We start from the raw sequence: 16,449 nt of genomic DNA, 5'->3' as shown, positions 1-16,449 counted from the left end.
TACGTACAAATTTTTCTTTTAGGCAAAAACCGAGCATTTCTCACATAATCAATTCGTATCCATAATATTTTTTGATAATCATGCTTACATATCAGCATTTGAAGCTGGCATTCGAATGCTAAACGAAACCCGCAGCACCTTGCAATGGGCCATTTCAATTATTATTCTATATTTTTGCTAAGAAAGCTGCCTATATTTTGCATTCCCATTTATCTAAGTTAAGACAAAGCCATTCTGGAAACAGCACAAGTTTATTTCTGTTTAGTTATATTATATATTTTTTTTTGTTAGAGGTTTATATATTTTGTTATTGTGCTATTAATCAGAAATTTTATAACTTCTTTTTTATTAGCCAAGGCAGAAGTATTTTTTTTGGACTTGTCCCTAAAGCGTTTAACACAAATTGCAATTTTTAAATACAATTTAAAAATTGTGAATTTTGTCACACTAAAATTGTTATGAGTTGGTTAAGTTTAGTTTCGTTTAGTTTATGTTTTTCTTAGATTTAAATCATTATACTATTGTTTTTGTGAAATTTTGTATTTCTTTCTTGGCCCTCTTGGCTGAACTAGTTTTAAAGCTTAAAACTTTGTTTCTATGATTTATGTTTACATTATTTTTCATGTATTTTGAGAACGGATCTCGATGCTTTGTATGTAATAACAAAAAATTACATATTATACTTAAACAACGCTTTAATTTAATACCAAAACATTATTTTTTGTACACACGCTTAAAGCGCGCATACTATTTCAAACAAATATATACATACAGCCAAACAATTAATTTACAAAACTCAACAAGTTTTTTCTTTGAATACTTAACCAATGCTTAAGCAACACTAACCCTGCGCTTCCCATGCTGATACTTGCCAGTTAGTCGTGTATATCAAATATTAAATTCAAACGAATTTAAGCATAAATACAATCAAATTTAAAAATACTTTACCATGCAACTTAAATACTCCAACTATAAAAAATATGGATTGCAAACACGCAAACTGAAGTGTTTGAAATCGACAAACTAAGTATATAAACAAATAAGGTATTTATCAATCGACTAACGGATGTTAAATGAATGTTTATGAACGATACTTAAGCATAAATTATTAGTATGCATTTTTGTATATTTTGTTGTTTTTTTTTTCTTGCCAATATAATAATATGAATGTAATGGACGTAAGAATGTAAGAGAATAAACATGCTCACACATTAAGAACCTACAGGGATTTTATGGTAGTCTTCGAATAGCGCAAAACCCAAATGTTAAAATAGCTGCCAATGCAACTAGTTGAATTTGTTTAGTTACTAATCGACCTACACAACAATAAGCAATTTTTAATTGATACAAATCTGAAAGAAACGCGGGTCTTAGGATAAACTTGGATGCCTCTTAGTATAACGGTTTCTGTTGTAGCGCCTAGCTTAGTTTCTTTTGCCTAGGAACTTGATCAGTTGTACAATATGATTTGAATGGCGATAACTACATTTAGTTGATGTAAGTGAATAAGTAGCTATTAAATATTTAAAATGCTAGACAATTACCATGCATAGTTATTATATACATAAATACCTATAATATAAATCATACATTTATTATAACCTATACAAGCCTCTACACACATAGTTAATGCCTTCAGTAAAAATCAATAAATAATAAACAAAAGCAAGTCACCCACTCAAATGAAAGAAATCGCTTTAAGGACAAACCACAAATCAAAATGCTTATACATGCATACACATATTTATTAAATCATATACATTCATACATACATACGTGCATACCAATAAATATCTATTACATTTTATGTATGTTTAATGAGAACAAAATCAGGTGTCATCACAAAGAATATACATAAATAGGATGAATGATGAGGAATATGAACAGATAAGGTTAAGTTCGAAAAAATGCATATATTTACCAATCCCATGAATATTTCATAATAATCAAATCTTAAATGAAAGCGAATGAACATATACATATATACACACGTATACATATAAAGAACATATACCTTTAACTAGATAATAAATTGTATATATTGAAAGATATTTATACATAAAATGGTGCTTTAGCTGAATTATAATATAATTATATGTAATTCTAAGACTTATATACCCAACAAAACAAAAAAGTTAAGAACAAGAATCTTGCTTCTCTTGAATGATTTCTTACCAACAAATCGAAAACGAGTGCTGTGGCAGCAGGCAGCACGATTTTATTATAGCAAGAACGAACAACAAATATTTAATTTGTTTGTAAGCGATCTGAAGAAAAATGTTTTTAACAGCTAAATCGACAAATACTCAAGCAATGCAAATCAACATTTTCGATTATGTAAAACACACAGTCATAGAAATATCGACCCTTACACTAGGACATACAGACATGCTTAACTTTTAAATAACTAAAATTTATATACTTTTACTAACTACATTAAAATGAAAATCAAATACTTTTAAATGAAGTTTTTAAGGCTATTCAAAAGGGAATCACCCAGCCTCAAAATTGGTACTTAACCTCGAAAATCGTAAATATATTTTTACTTTAATGTTTTTAACGCTTTTACGAGCAAACTGAATCGCGTTTTTAAATATCAAAACAGTTACAAAAGTTTTAAACATTTTCCACAATGCTTTTTCGTATTATCATTTCAAATATTTTTTTAAAACAATACAAACTCAAACAAATATAAACAGCAGACAAAAAACAAAAACAAATTAAGAAATTTAATGTATCAATGAATTGAATAAAACGAAATGTAATGGAACCAAAATCGAACGCTTCCCACGCAAAACCGATAATATTAAATTTTAGCTAAGTAAATAAAACAGTATGCAACGTTCAAAAAAAACAGCGCACTAGATACTTATTAACATTTAAAACACAGTATATGTATGTATTTTATAAACTAATTAAATCATATGTTAATCTTCATTAACTCTTAAGCGATTTCACATCATACTCGTCAGAAAAAGTCATATTTTTAAACTCAGCTAAGGTGAAAAGCAGATATACACAAACAATTTACCTACTCCTATACACAATATCTACACATTCGCCGATATCTTTACCACGCATTAAAACTAAACTATGCTAACTATACACATACATACATTCTCTAGCTATATTTACGAAGAATATTTTTAATATGCATAATATTAAATACAACATTGAGCAACACAAGCGACATGTGAGACACATTTTGGGGGAACATTAGCAAACAAAACCATTTGCAAATTGAATTTTAAACTAACAATACTTGCACGGCAAAATGTTAAAGATAAAGTTTAAGGAAAGAAAAAAAAACAAGCAAACAAGCTAAAAAAAAATATATAAAAAAAAAAAAAACAGAAACAGAAACAAAAGAAACGTAATATGAACGGTTTTTAAAAAGACTATTATACACACATATATATACACAGAAACGAATAATAATGATGAACATTACTAAGCTTTTAATGCAATAATCAAGTACCATATATTTTAATAATGGATAACTTAAAGGATAACTGAAGGAGCAAACAAACGTACACATACACTTACCTAACTTGTATGCGTTATTGCAAATTCATATTGTTAAAGTATAGCGCGGTTGGAGAAGTGCTTGGAATAGTACTAGGGGTATTCTAGCTTCGTCTCTGACATTGGCTTAACAATATAATAAGTACATGTGTCAAGGGAAGCGTTCTCACCCTAATTCTAATTGATTTTCCCACCTTATATAGGAATATAAACAAAATTACTGCAGTGCCATTTTAAATAGCTTCCAATAAGTACATTATTACTATACATAAATATATACACATATTATATAAATAAATATAAAAAAAAAAATATATATATATATATACATACATATACATGCAACCAATACATGAAATACGTACATACCTAGTATATGCATACATACATACCTATTTATGTATTTAATATATTGTTATGAGCTGAAGTTCAAATTGCATTACGGTTATATTATGTAAACAAATAAAGCAAATGGAACAAAGTTGAACATATTTTGAATGCGGAAATTTTTGAACTTTTTGATGCTTTTTTTGTACAGCATTTTCAAAATGCATAAAAATAACAACAAAGCGAATTATATATGTATGTATGTGTGTACCCCATTATTACTTAAAATACATGCATACATTTACATACATACGTATGTATGTTTGTATGGAAATCCTGTAATCAAAACAGAAAAACTATTAACAAAAAAATAAATAAATAAATAAAAAAATGATATTAAAGTAATAAACAAAATAGTTAGGCATATTAACTAATTAACGAAATCCCAATATCTATGAATATCAACTAACAAGTTTTTAAATGATAAAACAAATACATATGCGCTTAATTAAGTTATAAATAATAACATAAATAAGCAAACTAAGAGCTAAAAGATATATAAAAGATAAATACGACGCTATACTACACTACACTATAAATTAAAACAAATTTTATCTAGATACATACATTGTATATGTGAATTCATACATACTTATTAAAGAGCTTATTGGAGGCAGCAAAGTAAAACCAAACAACAACAAAAAAAAAACAACCAATTATTATTATAATTGTTAATCTGTATTTACATGCCTTTATAGCAATCAATTTTCTTCTGTACAATAGAAGCATTATATAACATATAATGTTATTTTCACAAAACACGAAACATAATTTAACAAAAGTTGCCCAAAAACAATAACAATAACAAGCGAAACAAACGACACAATCAGGTGTGAAAGTATCTGTACAGCTACTAATCATTGAAAAGTGTCGGTATTTACACAAAACAATAATATGCAAGGCGAATCGCCTTACATAATTAAATACAAGTCTTCAAAAGCATAATTTATGTAAACAATAATCCTGACTGCTAACTAAACTGACAAATAGTGCATACCAAGAAAAATATGATAAACACGATATACCCTTAAAGAGTCGACAATATATGAGCCTGTAAATTAATTGAGTATGCAAACTAAAGGTGTATTGTATATCAACATGAACAAAGATGGAATAGATAATAAAGGACACACAGACCAAATTACAAACAGCTTATTTATTTGCAAAGTGATAAAAAATACACATCCAACAATATCATTGATTGATGAGACATATCCACATATATCTTACGTTTATAATTTATATTTCTTCGTGCTTACATATTTAATAACTTAACTTTTGCGAGTGCGTACGCAAGTTTCTTGCCCTACAAGTCACCACCACACACATAAGGACTAGCTAACAACAAGTATTGCCATGTACTATTTGTTTAGTCTTCTCTTGGCAAAGATTTGATAGATTCCCACACAAGCCGACAGAGTGCCAATGGTGCCCACTTGGAATGTGGATAGTTTACCGCCCCATAGATAGCCCCTAGGTAAAGTGCTGACAGCGTGCACAAAATCTAACGATATGCGGAATATGGACATCAATTCCAGTCGGTGTTTTGCCAGGGATTTTTGATCAATTTGCGTTGCACTATAAAAAGAGATGGGACTTAAAATGAGAGACTTCAAATTTTTAGAGATTTGACAACTCACTTGCAGAGCTGGTGACTACTATTTAGTTTTTCCTGATTTATCCAAAAGTTTCGTAGAGTTCTAGAATTGATTTTGGAAATAGATTAGCTTGTCTGCTATGTATTTTAGGTGTCAGACTAACTGCATTAAATTCAAGTAAACCGAAAGCACCCAGAATATTGAACTGGCATTGTCCCAATTGTCGGCATGCTTCACATCCACAATCTTGTGCTCGGATAGCCAGCAAATCTTCTCGATTGGATAATACAGTAAATCCACAATATTGGCAGTCACGCCCAGCATGGCCATAATGCGATCTGGTTCATTCTCTCCCAGTCCATACTCCAAAGCGTATTGTATCATGGGTATATCATCGATAAGACGTAGCGTTGCTCTTGCTCCCGATATCTTGGAGCTGGCAATCGCATACCGTTTGGCCAAATCAGGATTCCGCTTCATATGATAACCGGCAACGAGCTTGGCGCTGTAGCAAAGCGCCTTCATCACCTGCAAAAACAACGTACATTTATTTATGGACTGTATGTACTTTGAGAATCTTAATAAGATATATTTATTATATCTATATATTTGTTTATATTATCTATTTACTTATTTATCTAGTACCCGCTTTACACTCTACAGCAATTTATGAAATTGCTCTGTAGCAATAAAGAGATAAAATATTATCAGTGATAAAAAGAACACAACGAATGCGACAAACATCTTAATAGCTGGTTTTCCACTGGAGTACTTTCGATGTCGCAATGGGGAATTCATTTTTGTGGCTTTTTCCTTTCATTGGTCGCGTTTTATGTTTACTTAGTCCATTATTGATATTGTCAGGTATTTGTATTTGCTGGTTTACATTGGAAGCAATCAATAGCAATTAGTTCAATAAAATATGATTAAAACGAATAAAATCGAAACAATTCCTTACGGGGGGAATATTAATGTTTATTTAAAGTTATTTGTTGTTTATTTTTATTGTTATCATAGGACACTAACCCACCTTTCTCTGGTAGCTTATTATCTTTTTTATTTCACGCCGGGTTAACGATCGACTATTTGCAGTAATCTGCAGCATTATCTTGCCTTAACTTTAGACGAGCGTCTCTCAAGCACTATTGATTAAACTCAAGCTGATTAAACTGTAAAACATTTGCAGAATTCATATGGAGACCGCAACAAGAAGTAAGGCAAGGTTCAACAATGCCGCTTCCGAGTATGCTCAAGGTGACAAACGGCAAACCGCATTTGACGTATGCAACAACAGCAACTGAAACCTGTTAGAGCGTAGACCAAGCCCCTCAAAAGCCACCCAAAAACAAATAAAAAAAAATGCTGCCACGCAACATTTTTAAAATAACAACTAGTTAATGAAAATATCATCATTAAATTAGAATAGAATATAAGTTAGAATAATATTAATTGCTTACCTTATCCCGACCGCCATAGAAATCAATAATATCACAGAATTCGGCAACAAACTTTGTTGTGTTGCTCATTTTTATTTATCTTGAATATCGAGTCTCTTAAAATGCAATTACAAAAAAGGTGGAAAGATAAAGACGAAGAAAACGCAGTAAAAGCAAACCGCGCAAACAACTGAAAGACAACACAATACAAAATTGCTATCACTTTTCGAACAGCTGTGATTCGTTCGTGTCGCTGCAATGCTGTTATCGACTTATCGATAGCTGTTGCGGCTATCGTGTGCAACACTACCGCACATTTAATTGCTGCCCAGCACTGCGCATACACACACACATAGCACGGATGTTTCAACGAGTTGCAGGACGGGATTAGGATTCGTTGAAGGACCACGAGCTGAAAATATGAATTTGCCGAATGCGAACAACAATAACCATGCATCATCGCCCATCTACAGCAATAAGTCCATCATAAAGAAGAGCTCCAAAGGCGATCTAATGAGGGCCGCCGTCGGTTTGTTGCTGAAACAAAAGAATTATGTTGTAAGTAAATGCAGCTATCAAATGAAATGGAATATTAACTTGATGTGCTTTGCAATAACTTTGCAGGGCAACGAAAAGTTTCGCCGATCGGACTTCCTCTTGTTGCAAAATAAAAGTCAATTTGCTGTCAACAAAATGCTGGACGCCGATCTGCATGGCGGCAACAGCTTCACCTACTCCAACGTCCAAGTGATGACAAACAATCAGCACATGGTCGACCAGCAGTTCGGACGCTTCTCGCAGTTTGTGGAGGCGCAGCCGGAACCGTTGCGTATCGAAATGAAACGCTTCTTTGCACCGATGCTGTGCCATTTGTATCTTGAGCTGTTGAAGGCGCGCGAATCGAAGGGCGCCGTTGAGTTCCTCAAGAAGTATGCGCATCTGGTGGCGCCGGTTGACCTGTACGATGCCCCACTGCCCACAAAGATCAATGGCTGCTCGGTGACAAATGAGGCGCAACTCTTGAGTGCCTCCGACTGCCACATTCGTTTCGCCAACGAAGCGCAGAACACTGGCGATGTGGAGCTGGATTATTTTATGAAATTAGTACAAATTCTGTCCGGTTGCACGAAACTGGAAACTGCCGAATCTGATCCGACTGTTGCGCATTTTCGCGCTTCCAAATATGAATTGCACACAACGGCCCAGGTAGTGGACAAAATTGGTGCCTTTTTGCAGGGACGCGGCCATGTGCTGATCATGAATCTGCTCTACACTTGGCTGCACATTCACATTGTGGACAACGATCAGCGTCTCTTTACGGAAGATTATCTGCTGGGCATCACCGACGAACTCGATGTGATAGAAGGCTTTGAGGCGGACGAGGTAAGCTCGTCATCCAGTGCAACGTGCAACAGTCGCAACAAGTCCAATATCAAAAAGCGTACTGCCGAGGACACAGTCATTAAGCTGGAGTCGGATATTAAAAGTGAATATGGTATTGAGGACGAAACCACAATGGGTGATAGGAACCGAAGCCACATCGACGCCTGCCTGAGTACACTGAAATCCTCGTCAGCACAGATATTGAAAGTTCAAGCGGATCTGCCATGTTTCTATAGAATCAGCGAACGGTCTCGTGGCCTGACCTCGGCTCATGTGGATAACAATGAGTGCCACATGCTGGCGGGCTTTGATAACTCTTCCATTCAGCTGTGGCAGCTGAATCAGCATAGCTGTAAAAGTAAAAATTTCTACAGACGTGCCCCACACTCACAGTGCGATTGGGAACTGAACAATTGTGCATACGAGGAGCAAGAGGAACTGGACAGCGATGAGGAGACAATGAAATGCAGCACCGAGGAGCGATGCAATCGGAGCAAAGCGTTGCGCAACAAATATGCGGATAACTCCTTGTACGTTGTAATTTAACAATTATCTTATTCAATCCGAAATTATATATATTTATGTCATTCATTCACTGCAGCAACGAGTTTGGCGGATTGCAGATGCGTGGCCATACCAAAGGTGTGACCAATGTACGTTTCTCTGCCCACTATCCGCTGTTTTATAGCGTTTCGAAGGATTGCACTTTGCGCTGCTGGCGTGCGCACAATTTGCAATGTGCGGCCATTTATAGCAGTCACAATTACCCCATTTGGTGTGTGGATGAGAGTCCAGTGGGCCAATATGTGGTCACCGGCTCCAAGGATTTGAGCGCACGTCTGTGGTCCCTGGAGCGTGAGCATGCGCTTATCATTTATGCTGGTCATACGCAAGACGTTGAGGTGAGCCCCAAAATTAGTGTACCCCAAAAATGAAGCAAGCAATCATTTATTGGATGTTCCCTAACAGTGCATCGCCTTTCATCCCAATGGCAATTACTTGGCCACTGGCTCAGCGGATCATTCGGTGCGCTTGTGGTGTGCCACCAGTGGCAAGCTTATGCGCGTCTTTGCCGACTGTCGCCAAGCGGTGACCAGTTTGGCCTTCAGTGATGACGGCAAAATGCTGGCCGTCGCCGGTGATGAATCGAAAGTGCGCATTTTTGATTTGGCTGCTGGCGCTCAGCTGAGCGAACTGAAGGATCATCCGACCAGCGTTAGTTCGCTCGCCTGGGGTGAGCACAATCAGCAGCTGGTCACTGCCTGCATCGATGGCAGCCTGAGACTGTGGGACATTAAAAAGCTAACGCCAATGAGGTAAGCTAACTGAAACCCAATGATTTTAATGATTATTAAAATAACTATTGTAATTTTAATTGGACAGCGAAAACAGCAGCAGCAGCAGCAGCGCCTACTCATCATCGTATTCATCATCATCGTCCTCGTCGTCAGCTACAACGAATCGTCTCCTAACTGTGAATAGTTCCTGCCATCGTCTGGTCGATGTATTTTATGGACGCAGTAAAAAGCTCTACTGTATAGGCACATAAAACAAATTGTCAACTTAATTGAGCATAGTTTCTTCTGCTTTAAAATAATTTATTTGTAATAAGTCTGTATAATAAGTATTACTGTTACTATCAAGTGGAACAATGTGTTTTTTTTTCTTTCCTTTTTTAACAATTCCAAAATAGCATACATTTAATAATAATTCGTGATGCTTCTAAACGCCAAAAAAAAAAACACTGTTGACATATTCATACATCATAGACAATCATCAGCATCGTCATCATTCATCGACTTGTTATAATGGATCTGTCAGCTTAATAGCAATAATTAAAAGTTGCATAAACTATTGCATTTAATTCACTTAATAAAATGAAGAAACTCGAAAACAACTGACACACTTCGTATTATATATGCATATGTTTTTGTGTGGATGTATTATATATTATGTATATATATATATATATATAATCAAATGTACTCACAATGATTTTGGACACTCGCACAGCCCATTGGAACAGAACATGGTTTAACTTAAATTATATGGTTATACAATCAATTATTTTACAATTTTAATGCACAATCAACGCAGCAATAACTTAATCAATTGGAGAAAGAAATTGTTCAAATTTATTTGAACGAGCAGTAATTCGAATGATAAGTTTTCTTTTCATTCCATCTTTCTCTTCTTTTCTACCAGAACTCTAGACTATTCGACTTTTAAGTTTAAGCACTAAATTTATGTATAGTATATAAATATGGGCGCAGAACATGAATAAATAAATTGGTATGTAGTACATATAGTTATGTCCCAGTCGAGAATTTGAATAGTGACTCGACTGCGACACTATCTGATCAAAGTCTAGTGTTATATTTAACAAATGAGTATAATTTGCAACCGATTGTGATTGACATCGCTTAGCGCTTGTGGCGTCCGCGTATCAATTGCAGTGCTTTTGCCATCAGTGGTGCCTTCTTGTTGCGCATCGGAGCCGCAGCTGTGGTTCAGAATAATATAGAGTTAACATTAAGGTACGTGAGTATGATAGATTAACAGAGCAGATATAACTAACCAACTTGCGCCGAGTCGCGGGCTGCACTGAGCACACGCAGCCGAGCATCGCCCACCTTGGCTGCATTCGGTGTGACACTGGACAACGCTGCCACGCGTGCCGCAGGCGTGGCAATTAGCTTGCCCTTGGTTCCATATTGCTCCTGCTTGCGCTGCACACTGCGCGGCGGCTTCACCATCGAGTCAACGAATGCCAACTGAGTTTTGCGCACAGGCGCCTCGCTGATCTTCTGTGAGGCTTTTATACTTTCGGCAATGACGCTCAGCTTGCGTTCCTTTTCCTCCTCGCATCGCTGCACATATTATGCATTAGTAATACAATTTAGAATTCTACCTCAAATAGCTTACCAAAAACATTTCACGCCACGTTTCCATTTCCTCCCTGCGCTGACTACGACAATGTCGCTGCACATGCTGTTGCCACAGCACTTCGCTGTCCTCCATCAGATACGGATTGTATTCCTCAAAATTCAGCAATTGATGTGGCGTGGCACGCTCCAGCACTGGCCGCAGAACGTCAAACGGCACACCACCCGTATATTCCAGAGCTTTTACATTTAAATATAATAAAATAATATTAATTAGCGTGTTTTCATTAGGTTTTTACTTTGGGATTCTTTCAGTACCGTCAATATTCCTTTGTAGTACACGGGTGCATAGATCAAACAGTGAAGGCACTTGCAGTATTTGTCCAGTTCGAACACCTGAGTAGATTTTGGTTCTACACAAATAAATGAGTTAATGAATGGGACACAGACAGGTTGCAGGTCAAGAACGAACCGCATTGTCTTGGATGAAATGCCAGCTGCCAACGCTTCAGACTCATTAAAGTTCCTTAATGCCCTGGGCGCAGTGTTGCCCAGCCCATGATTGAAGACAACATCCATCACTGTTTGATTCAGCGGCATGGGCTTGTAATTATTTGATATTGTGGGCAGTTCTAGGGCAATACTGGGATCCAGCGGCTCCAGTTTAGCCGATGGTGCCAGCAGTTCAGGTTTCTTAAATTGAAGGCAAACAAGCAAATTGCTTAATAAAACTTTGCGTACAACAAATAAATTGAAACTCAACTCACAGTTTAACATTAAATAAAATAAATAATTAAAATAAAGAAAGCAATGACCTTGCTACCTTTGTTGTTGTTGGCCTGCTGCTGCTGCTGTTGTTGTTGTTCATAGTTGTTGCTGTTGTACGTTTGGATGTACTTGAGCTTGAGGTAGATGATCCGGTTTTTGTTGTCGCCGGCTTGTTTGGTGACTTGATCTTGCCGACACTCTTTTTGCCACTCATGGGCATGTTGAGCATGCCAAGGACATCGTCAAAATTGGCTCCCATGCTCGAGTCAAATTCATCCGCTGCCTCTTCTGCCTTTTCATCAACAGGCTCGGCCTTTGATTTTGTTTTCGATATTTTGCTTATGGGCGACTCCTCTTCAAGTCGCGCTGGACTGCGTGTTCGCTTGGATGACGATGACTTGGCTGACGATGAGGAAGATTTGTGTTTGTCCGATTTCTCTTTGACCAACACTTTTTGTTCGCTGTGCTGCGATTTGTCCTGCTGCTGCTGCTTGGCGAAATACAATTTTGATTAGATTCTAATAGAATTATTTATAGGTTTTAATAGTCACCTCTTTGCTCTGCTCATGCCTGGATTTGCTGTGCTTACTTCTGTTGTGGCTGCTGCTGCTGTGATGCCGTTGCTTACTGCTGCTCTCAGTGCTGCTCTTGTGATTGCTGCTGGACTTTGTTGTTGTTATTGTTGTTGAGGACTCGGACTTCGGTTTGCGGTGATCTCCGCTGCTGCTGTTACTGCTAGTTTTTTGCTGCTGCTCCTTTCGATGCCTGTCACTGGCACCATCCCTGGCCTTGACCTTGTCATGGCTGCTGCTTTTGTGTCGCTTTTCGCCGTCCGTTCGGCTTCTTGAATGACTTTTGCTGTTGCTTGATTTGCTCTTGTGCTCGCCGCCGCTGTCCTTGGAACGTTCGTCGTGCCTCGTAGATTTGTGTCTGTGTCGGGCGTCTTCGCCGCCAGAGGAATTGCTGCCCTTGTTCTCTTGATCTTGATCCTCTTCGCTGGAGCGTCGACCATTCGATCTGGCCGAGTCCTCCTCATTGCTGTTGCCGCCGCTGTGCACGGTTGTGGGCTCCTCTTCGGCAGCGACCATAGCCTTCCATTTTGTGACTAGAGTTTTGGCAGCAACGCCGACCTCGCCATTAATCTTGCGCAGTGCATTCACCGTCTTCCCAATGCCCGTTTCCTGCAGGTGCTCGAATGTGATGGGCAGGTTGAACAGCTTTGTGATGCAGTGCAGCAGCTGCGAAACGTTTCACACGAATATTTAGGAGATTTATTTTAAAAGAGTGGTTGACAAGAGCAGTTTATGTACACACTTCAAAATAAGGGATGTAAAATGAAGAATTGAAATATTAGGTGGTCTGACAATATGTTTGTATATAAATACAGACATATATAACTTGGGGTGGGTCAACACTTTTCATATGTTGAATGCATTTCTGGATCAAGTTCCCAGTTGAGCCCATATATAAAAACAACGTGGCTTGTATCGATTCAATTCAATTCAATTTGATGAATGCCAGATGAAACGTGTTTTAAGTACATACATATATTATACATGTACATAAGTATATATATGCATTAGATGTCTGCAGAGTTATTCCGTTTGCTGCATCCCCAAAAGAAAAAATGCGAATACCTGTTTGTTCTTTTGTTTGGCAACAGAAACAACGATGGGCAAATAAATATCGTCGGCTCTGGCAACTGAGTAAATATATATAGATACATATTAATACATGTATATATGTATATATATGCATGTGTTTGTGCATTGTGTGTATACATGCACGTGCCTTTGACCTGGCATGTATCACTGCATTTGTATCTAAGCTTGTTTAAATCATTTGCATAGCTGTTGATACAATTTACAATTGTTGGATTGGGGAAACCCTGAATGCTGGTAGGGGCGGTGGGCTGTAGGTGGTGGGGAAAACTTACGCGTGTCTCATCCTCGCCGTGGCGTTCGATGCTGCGCTGATAGTGTCGCACAACATCTGCCAGATTGCTAGTGGACGTCATCACGCTGGTGGCAGTAGCAGCAGTCGCTGTAATCTTGCTTAAGTTGTAAGTTGTATTTTTCGGGTTTTTGGCTTAGAAGAATGGCACGCAGGCAACCTCGGTTTGCAGCTCTTTCGAGTGAGTTGCATAAAAACAGAAAGAAACGAGGGGAAGCGGCACACAACAACACAAAAGTATCTCTCCAGCGGAGGAGATTTGTATTTTGTTTATTATCTGTAGTACATAGCTGCACGGATTTTAATATATATATTTAATAATTTCATCAACTGTGTGACTTTTCACTTTGAACTGTTCGTTAGTCAACACTGTTGAAACAGCCAGCTGACGGCTGCGCTATTTGGAGTCATGTTATGTTGGCTGCGAGCTCAGCTGTTTTTTGACGTTTGCTGGCAAGCTATCGATATATGAGTGAATCGATAGTGCATCAAAAACACTACATGTCTTGCAGTGTTGGCAACACTGTGCCCATTTTGTTGTGAATTATTGTTAATTTTTTAATTTAATTTGTACAAATCGAGCATCCGAGTGCAACGGCCGAATAGCAACCACAGGCCAACTGCAGCATGCGCCAGTTTCTATAAACGGCAGCAAGAAACCAATCAAGCATACGAAAGTGTCCAAATAGAAACGTGTTAAAACATGACCATGGGCGAGCGTGAGCCAACTTCGTCTCTCGTTCTGCCCGTTATACTGAGGCCTATTTTCACACAGGTAAGTTGCCACACAAAAAACAAGAAAGAAAAAACAGAACAATATTGTTGAGGGGGGGCGCTGTTCGCTGACATTCACTGTCCCAGTTAAATGCAATGTTGCGTAAACGTAAATTGTTTACAGCTCGAGCGACGCGACGTTGGCGCGGCACAATCACTGCGCTCGGCCATACTCAAATCGGAGCAGAATAATCCGGGCTTCTGCTATGACCTCGTTGCGTCGATCGTGCGACGAGCCGATTTAAATGTCAACCTAAATGAGGCCGTCTTGCGTTTGCAGGGCAACATCACCGAGGCAGATCGTAAGTTCTCATGTGTGTGCATATGTGTGTGTGTGTGTTTATTTCTGCTATTGTTTTTTGTTTTTTTTTTGCTTTGCACCAATATGCGGCGCAGTTAATGAATATCGCCTAACACGCACCGAGGAGCCGTTCCAGGAGCTCAATCGCAAGTCCGTCGCACTGAAAGTGATACTCAGTCGCATACCCGACGAGATCAACGATCGCAAAACGTTCCTCGAAACCATCAAGTAAGTGATGATGATGCTGATGATGACGATCCCATCTAACAATATAAATATACCTATATACACAAATATAATCATGAATTTGATTACAGGGAAATTGCTAGCGCCATAAAGAAACTGCTGGATGTGGTCAACGAGATTGGTTCGTTTATACCGGGCGTCACTGGCAAGCAGGCTGTCGAGCAGCGGAAGAAGGAGTTCGTCAAATATTCAAAGAAGTTCAGCACAACGCTGAAGGAATACTTCAAAGAAGGACAGTAAGTTGTTGGCAACCATTTGTTATCATTAATGTAAACAACGAGAAACAATGAACGGAATTCCATATACACCTATCATCAGCCGGTTTATTTAATCGCCTCGTATCTGGTTTTCTTATCTAAACTAACCGTGCGCTGGCCGAGCTCCATAAAAATGATGTCATCCCATTATGGCGTTACGAATTCGATTATATACTATCGATATCCGGAAGTTTGTCACTGACAGTATTCTTTAACGCATTTTGCAGCTGACATCAAATTTAAATTATCTTGATAATTTATGTCAATTTGTGATTTGTTTCGATGATTGCTAATTGGGTTTTCTTATTTCTTGTACTTTCAGACCGAATGCAGTATTCATAAGTGCACTTTTTTTAATAAGGCAAACGAATCAAATAATGCTGACAGTTAAGAGTAAATGCGAGTAGAAAATTAAATGTTTTAATTAATGCAAAACTTAGTGGCATTTTAATTTAATGTTTATACAACACACTTCAAACTAATGAGAAACAACAAATATACAAACAAATGAAAAACACAAGCAAGGAACACAATTTGCAATAGCAATCCACTGACGCATACCAGAGCCTGTTGTAATTAAAACTAAACCGATAAACTAGGCCTAGTGTATTTAAATAATTGTAAACATAACAAAAATTCCAATACATAAATAACAACAAAAATGAAAAGCTATATTGTTTAGCAACTAGCACTTGCAATTTATTTTTTCGTATTTAGTCAATTGTGCGCGTCTTTTTTTCGTTTTTTGTTTTGTTTACAAGTTTATTGTAAATAATTCATTCGTTTTCTGTTACCCACAACGTAAATATTTTGTTTTAAATTAGGAAATGCGAAAACAAATAAAATGAATGTTAGCAAAAAGCCAACAAAAACGAGACACAGGAATATACTATGAGAAAAACAAAAATGATAACAATTGAATTTTTAACTGTTTTT

The 16,449-nt window shown here is 37.2% G+C and overlaps 4 protein-coding genes across 5 annotated transcripts; 2 read left to right on the top strand and 2 right to left on the bottom strand.

Moving 5' to 3' along the window:
* Positions 1-5,058: 5,058 nt before the first annotated feature.
* Positions 5,059-7,195, bottom strand: LOC6562987 (peroxisomal membrane protein 11C). The gene is made up of 4 exons (XM_001989906.2): positions 6,968-7,195; positions 5,674-6,038; positions 5,553-5,612; positions 5,059-5,490 (listed from the first exon to the last, which is right to left on the bottom strand). The coding sequence occupies exons 1-4, from the start codon at positions 7,034-7,036 to the stop codon at positions 5,274-5,276; spliced, it is 711 nt and encodes a 236-aa protein (XP_001989942.1). The 5' UTR covers positions 7,037-7,195; the 3' UTR covers positions 5,059-5,273.
* A 90-nt stretch (positions 7,196-7,285) lies between these two features.
* Positions 7,286-9,903, top strand: LOC6562988 (transcription initiation factor TFIID subunit 5). The gene is made up of 5 exons (XM_001989907.3): positions 7,286-7,504; positions 7,571-8,859; positions 8,931-9,231; positions 9,299-9,645; positions 9,713-9,903. Exons 1-5 carry the CDS (start codon positions 7,367-7,369, stop codon positions 9,876-9,878), a joined length of 2,241 nt encoding a protein of 746 aa, XP_001989943.1. The 5' UTR covers positions 7,286-7,366; the 3' UTR covers positions 9,879-9,903.
* Positions 9,904-10,242: 339 nt separating this feature from the next.
* On the bottom strand, positions 10,243-14,191 carry LOC6563977 (transcription elongation factor B polypeptide 3). Its single transcript, XM_032737070.2, has 8 exons — positions 13,919-14,191; positions 12,534-13,220; positions 12,038-12,469; positions 11,687-11,907; positions 11,533-11,627; positions 11,255-11,454; positions 10,908-11,199; positions 10,243-10,832 (listed from the first exon to the last, which is right to left on the bottom strand). Exons 1-8 carry the CDS (start codon positions 13,997-13,999, stop codon positions 10,753-10,755), a joined length of 2,088 nt encoding a protein of 695 aa, XP_032592961.1. The 5' UTR covers positions 14,000-14,191; the 3' UTR covers positions 10,243-10,752.
* Positions 14,192-14,422: 231 nt separating this feature from the next.
* LOC6563978 (programmed cell death protein 10) lies at positions 14,423-15,948 on the top strand. Of its 2 annotated transcripts, none has more exons than XM_001989909.2 (5): positions 14,423-14,710; positions 14,834-15,011; positions 15,106-15,238; positions 15,328-15,492; positions 15,836-15,948. In XM_001989909.2, the coding sequence occupies exons 1-5, from the start codon at positions 14,639-14,641 to the stop codon at positions 15,918-15,920; spliced, it is 633 nt and encodes a 210-aa protein (XP_001989945.1). In that variant the 5' UTR covers positions 14,423-14,638; the 3' UTR covers positions 15,921-15,948. The 2 variants fall into 2 exon arrangements, with proteins under 2 accessions (XP_001989945.1, XP_032592822.1); XM_032736931.2 differs by having other exon boundaries at positions 14,466-14,710; positions 15,097-15,238.
* Positions 15,949-16,449: the final 501 nt, after the last annotated feature.

The sequence above is a fragment of the Drosophila grimshawi genome, unplaced genomic scaffold (assembly GCF_018153295.1).
Source record: "Drosophila grimshawi isolate 15287-2541.00 unplaced genomic scaffold, ASM1815329v1 contig_311, whole genome shotgun sequence".
Classification (NCBI taxonomy): domain Eukaryota; kingdom Metazoa; phylum Arthropoda; class Insecta; order Diptera; family Drosophilidae; genus Drosophila; species Drosophila grimshawi.
The sequence above is the reverse complement of the archived record's forward strand: the minus strand, read 5'-3'. Positions and strand labels throughout refer to the sequence as shown.

Bases quoted from the DNA above. Each gene is read 5' to 3' on its own strand.
- LOC6562987 (XM_001989906.2), bottom strand. From the start codon at position 7,036: ATGAGCAACACAACAAAGTTTGTTGCCGAATTCTGTGATATTATTGAT. The intron at 5,613-5,673 runs GTTAGTCTGACA...AATCAATTCTAG, and splicing joins GTTTACTTGAATTTAATGCA to AACTCTACGAAACTTTTGGA. The intron at 5,491-5,552 runs GTGAGTTGTCAA...CTCTTTTTATAG, and splicing joins AGTAGTCACCAGCTCTGCAA to TGCAACGCAAATTGATCAAA.
- LOC6563977 (XM_032737070.2), bottom strand. From the start codon at position 13,999: ATGACGTCCACTAGCAATCTGGCAGATGTTGTGCGACACTATCAGCGC. The intron at 11,908-12,037 runs GTAGCAAGGTCA...CTTCAATTTAAG, and splicing joins GCAGGCCAACAACAACAAAG to AAACCTGAACTGCTGGCACC. The intron at 10,833-10,907 runs GTTAGTTATATC...TCTGAACCACAG, and splicing joins CCGCGACTCGGCGCAAGTTG to CTGCGGCTCCGATGCGCAAC.
- LOC6562988 (XM_001989907.3), top strand. From the start codon at position 7,367: ATGAATTTGCCGAATGCGAACAACAATAACCATGCATCATCGCCCATC. The intron at 7,505-7,570 runs GTAAGTAAATGC...ATAACTTTGCAG, and splicing joins TGAAACAAAAGAATTATGTT to GGCAACGAAAAGTTTCGCCG. The intron at 9,646-9,712 runs GTAAGCTAACTG...TTAATTGGACAG, and splicing joins AAAAAGCTAACGCCAATGAG to CGAAAACAGCAGCAGCAGCA.
- LOC6563978 (XM_032736931.2), top strand. From the start codon at position 14,639: ATGACCATGGGCGAGCGTGAGCCAACTTCGTCTCTCGTTCTGCCCGTT. The intron at 15,012-15,096 runs GTAAGTTCTCAT...TTGCACCAATAT, and splicing joins CAACATCACCGAGGCAGATC to GCGGCGCAGTTAATGAATAT. The intron at 15,493-15,835 runs GTAAGTTGTTGG...TTGTACTTTCAG, and splicing joins GAATACTTCAAAGAAGGACA to ACCGAATGCAGTATTCATAA.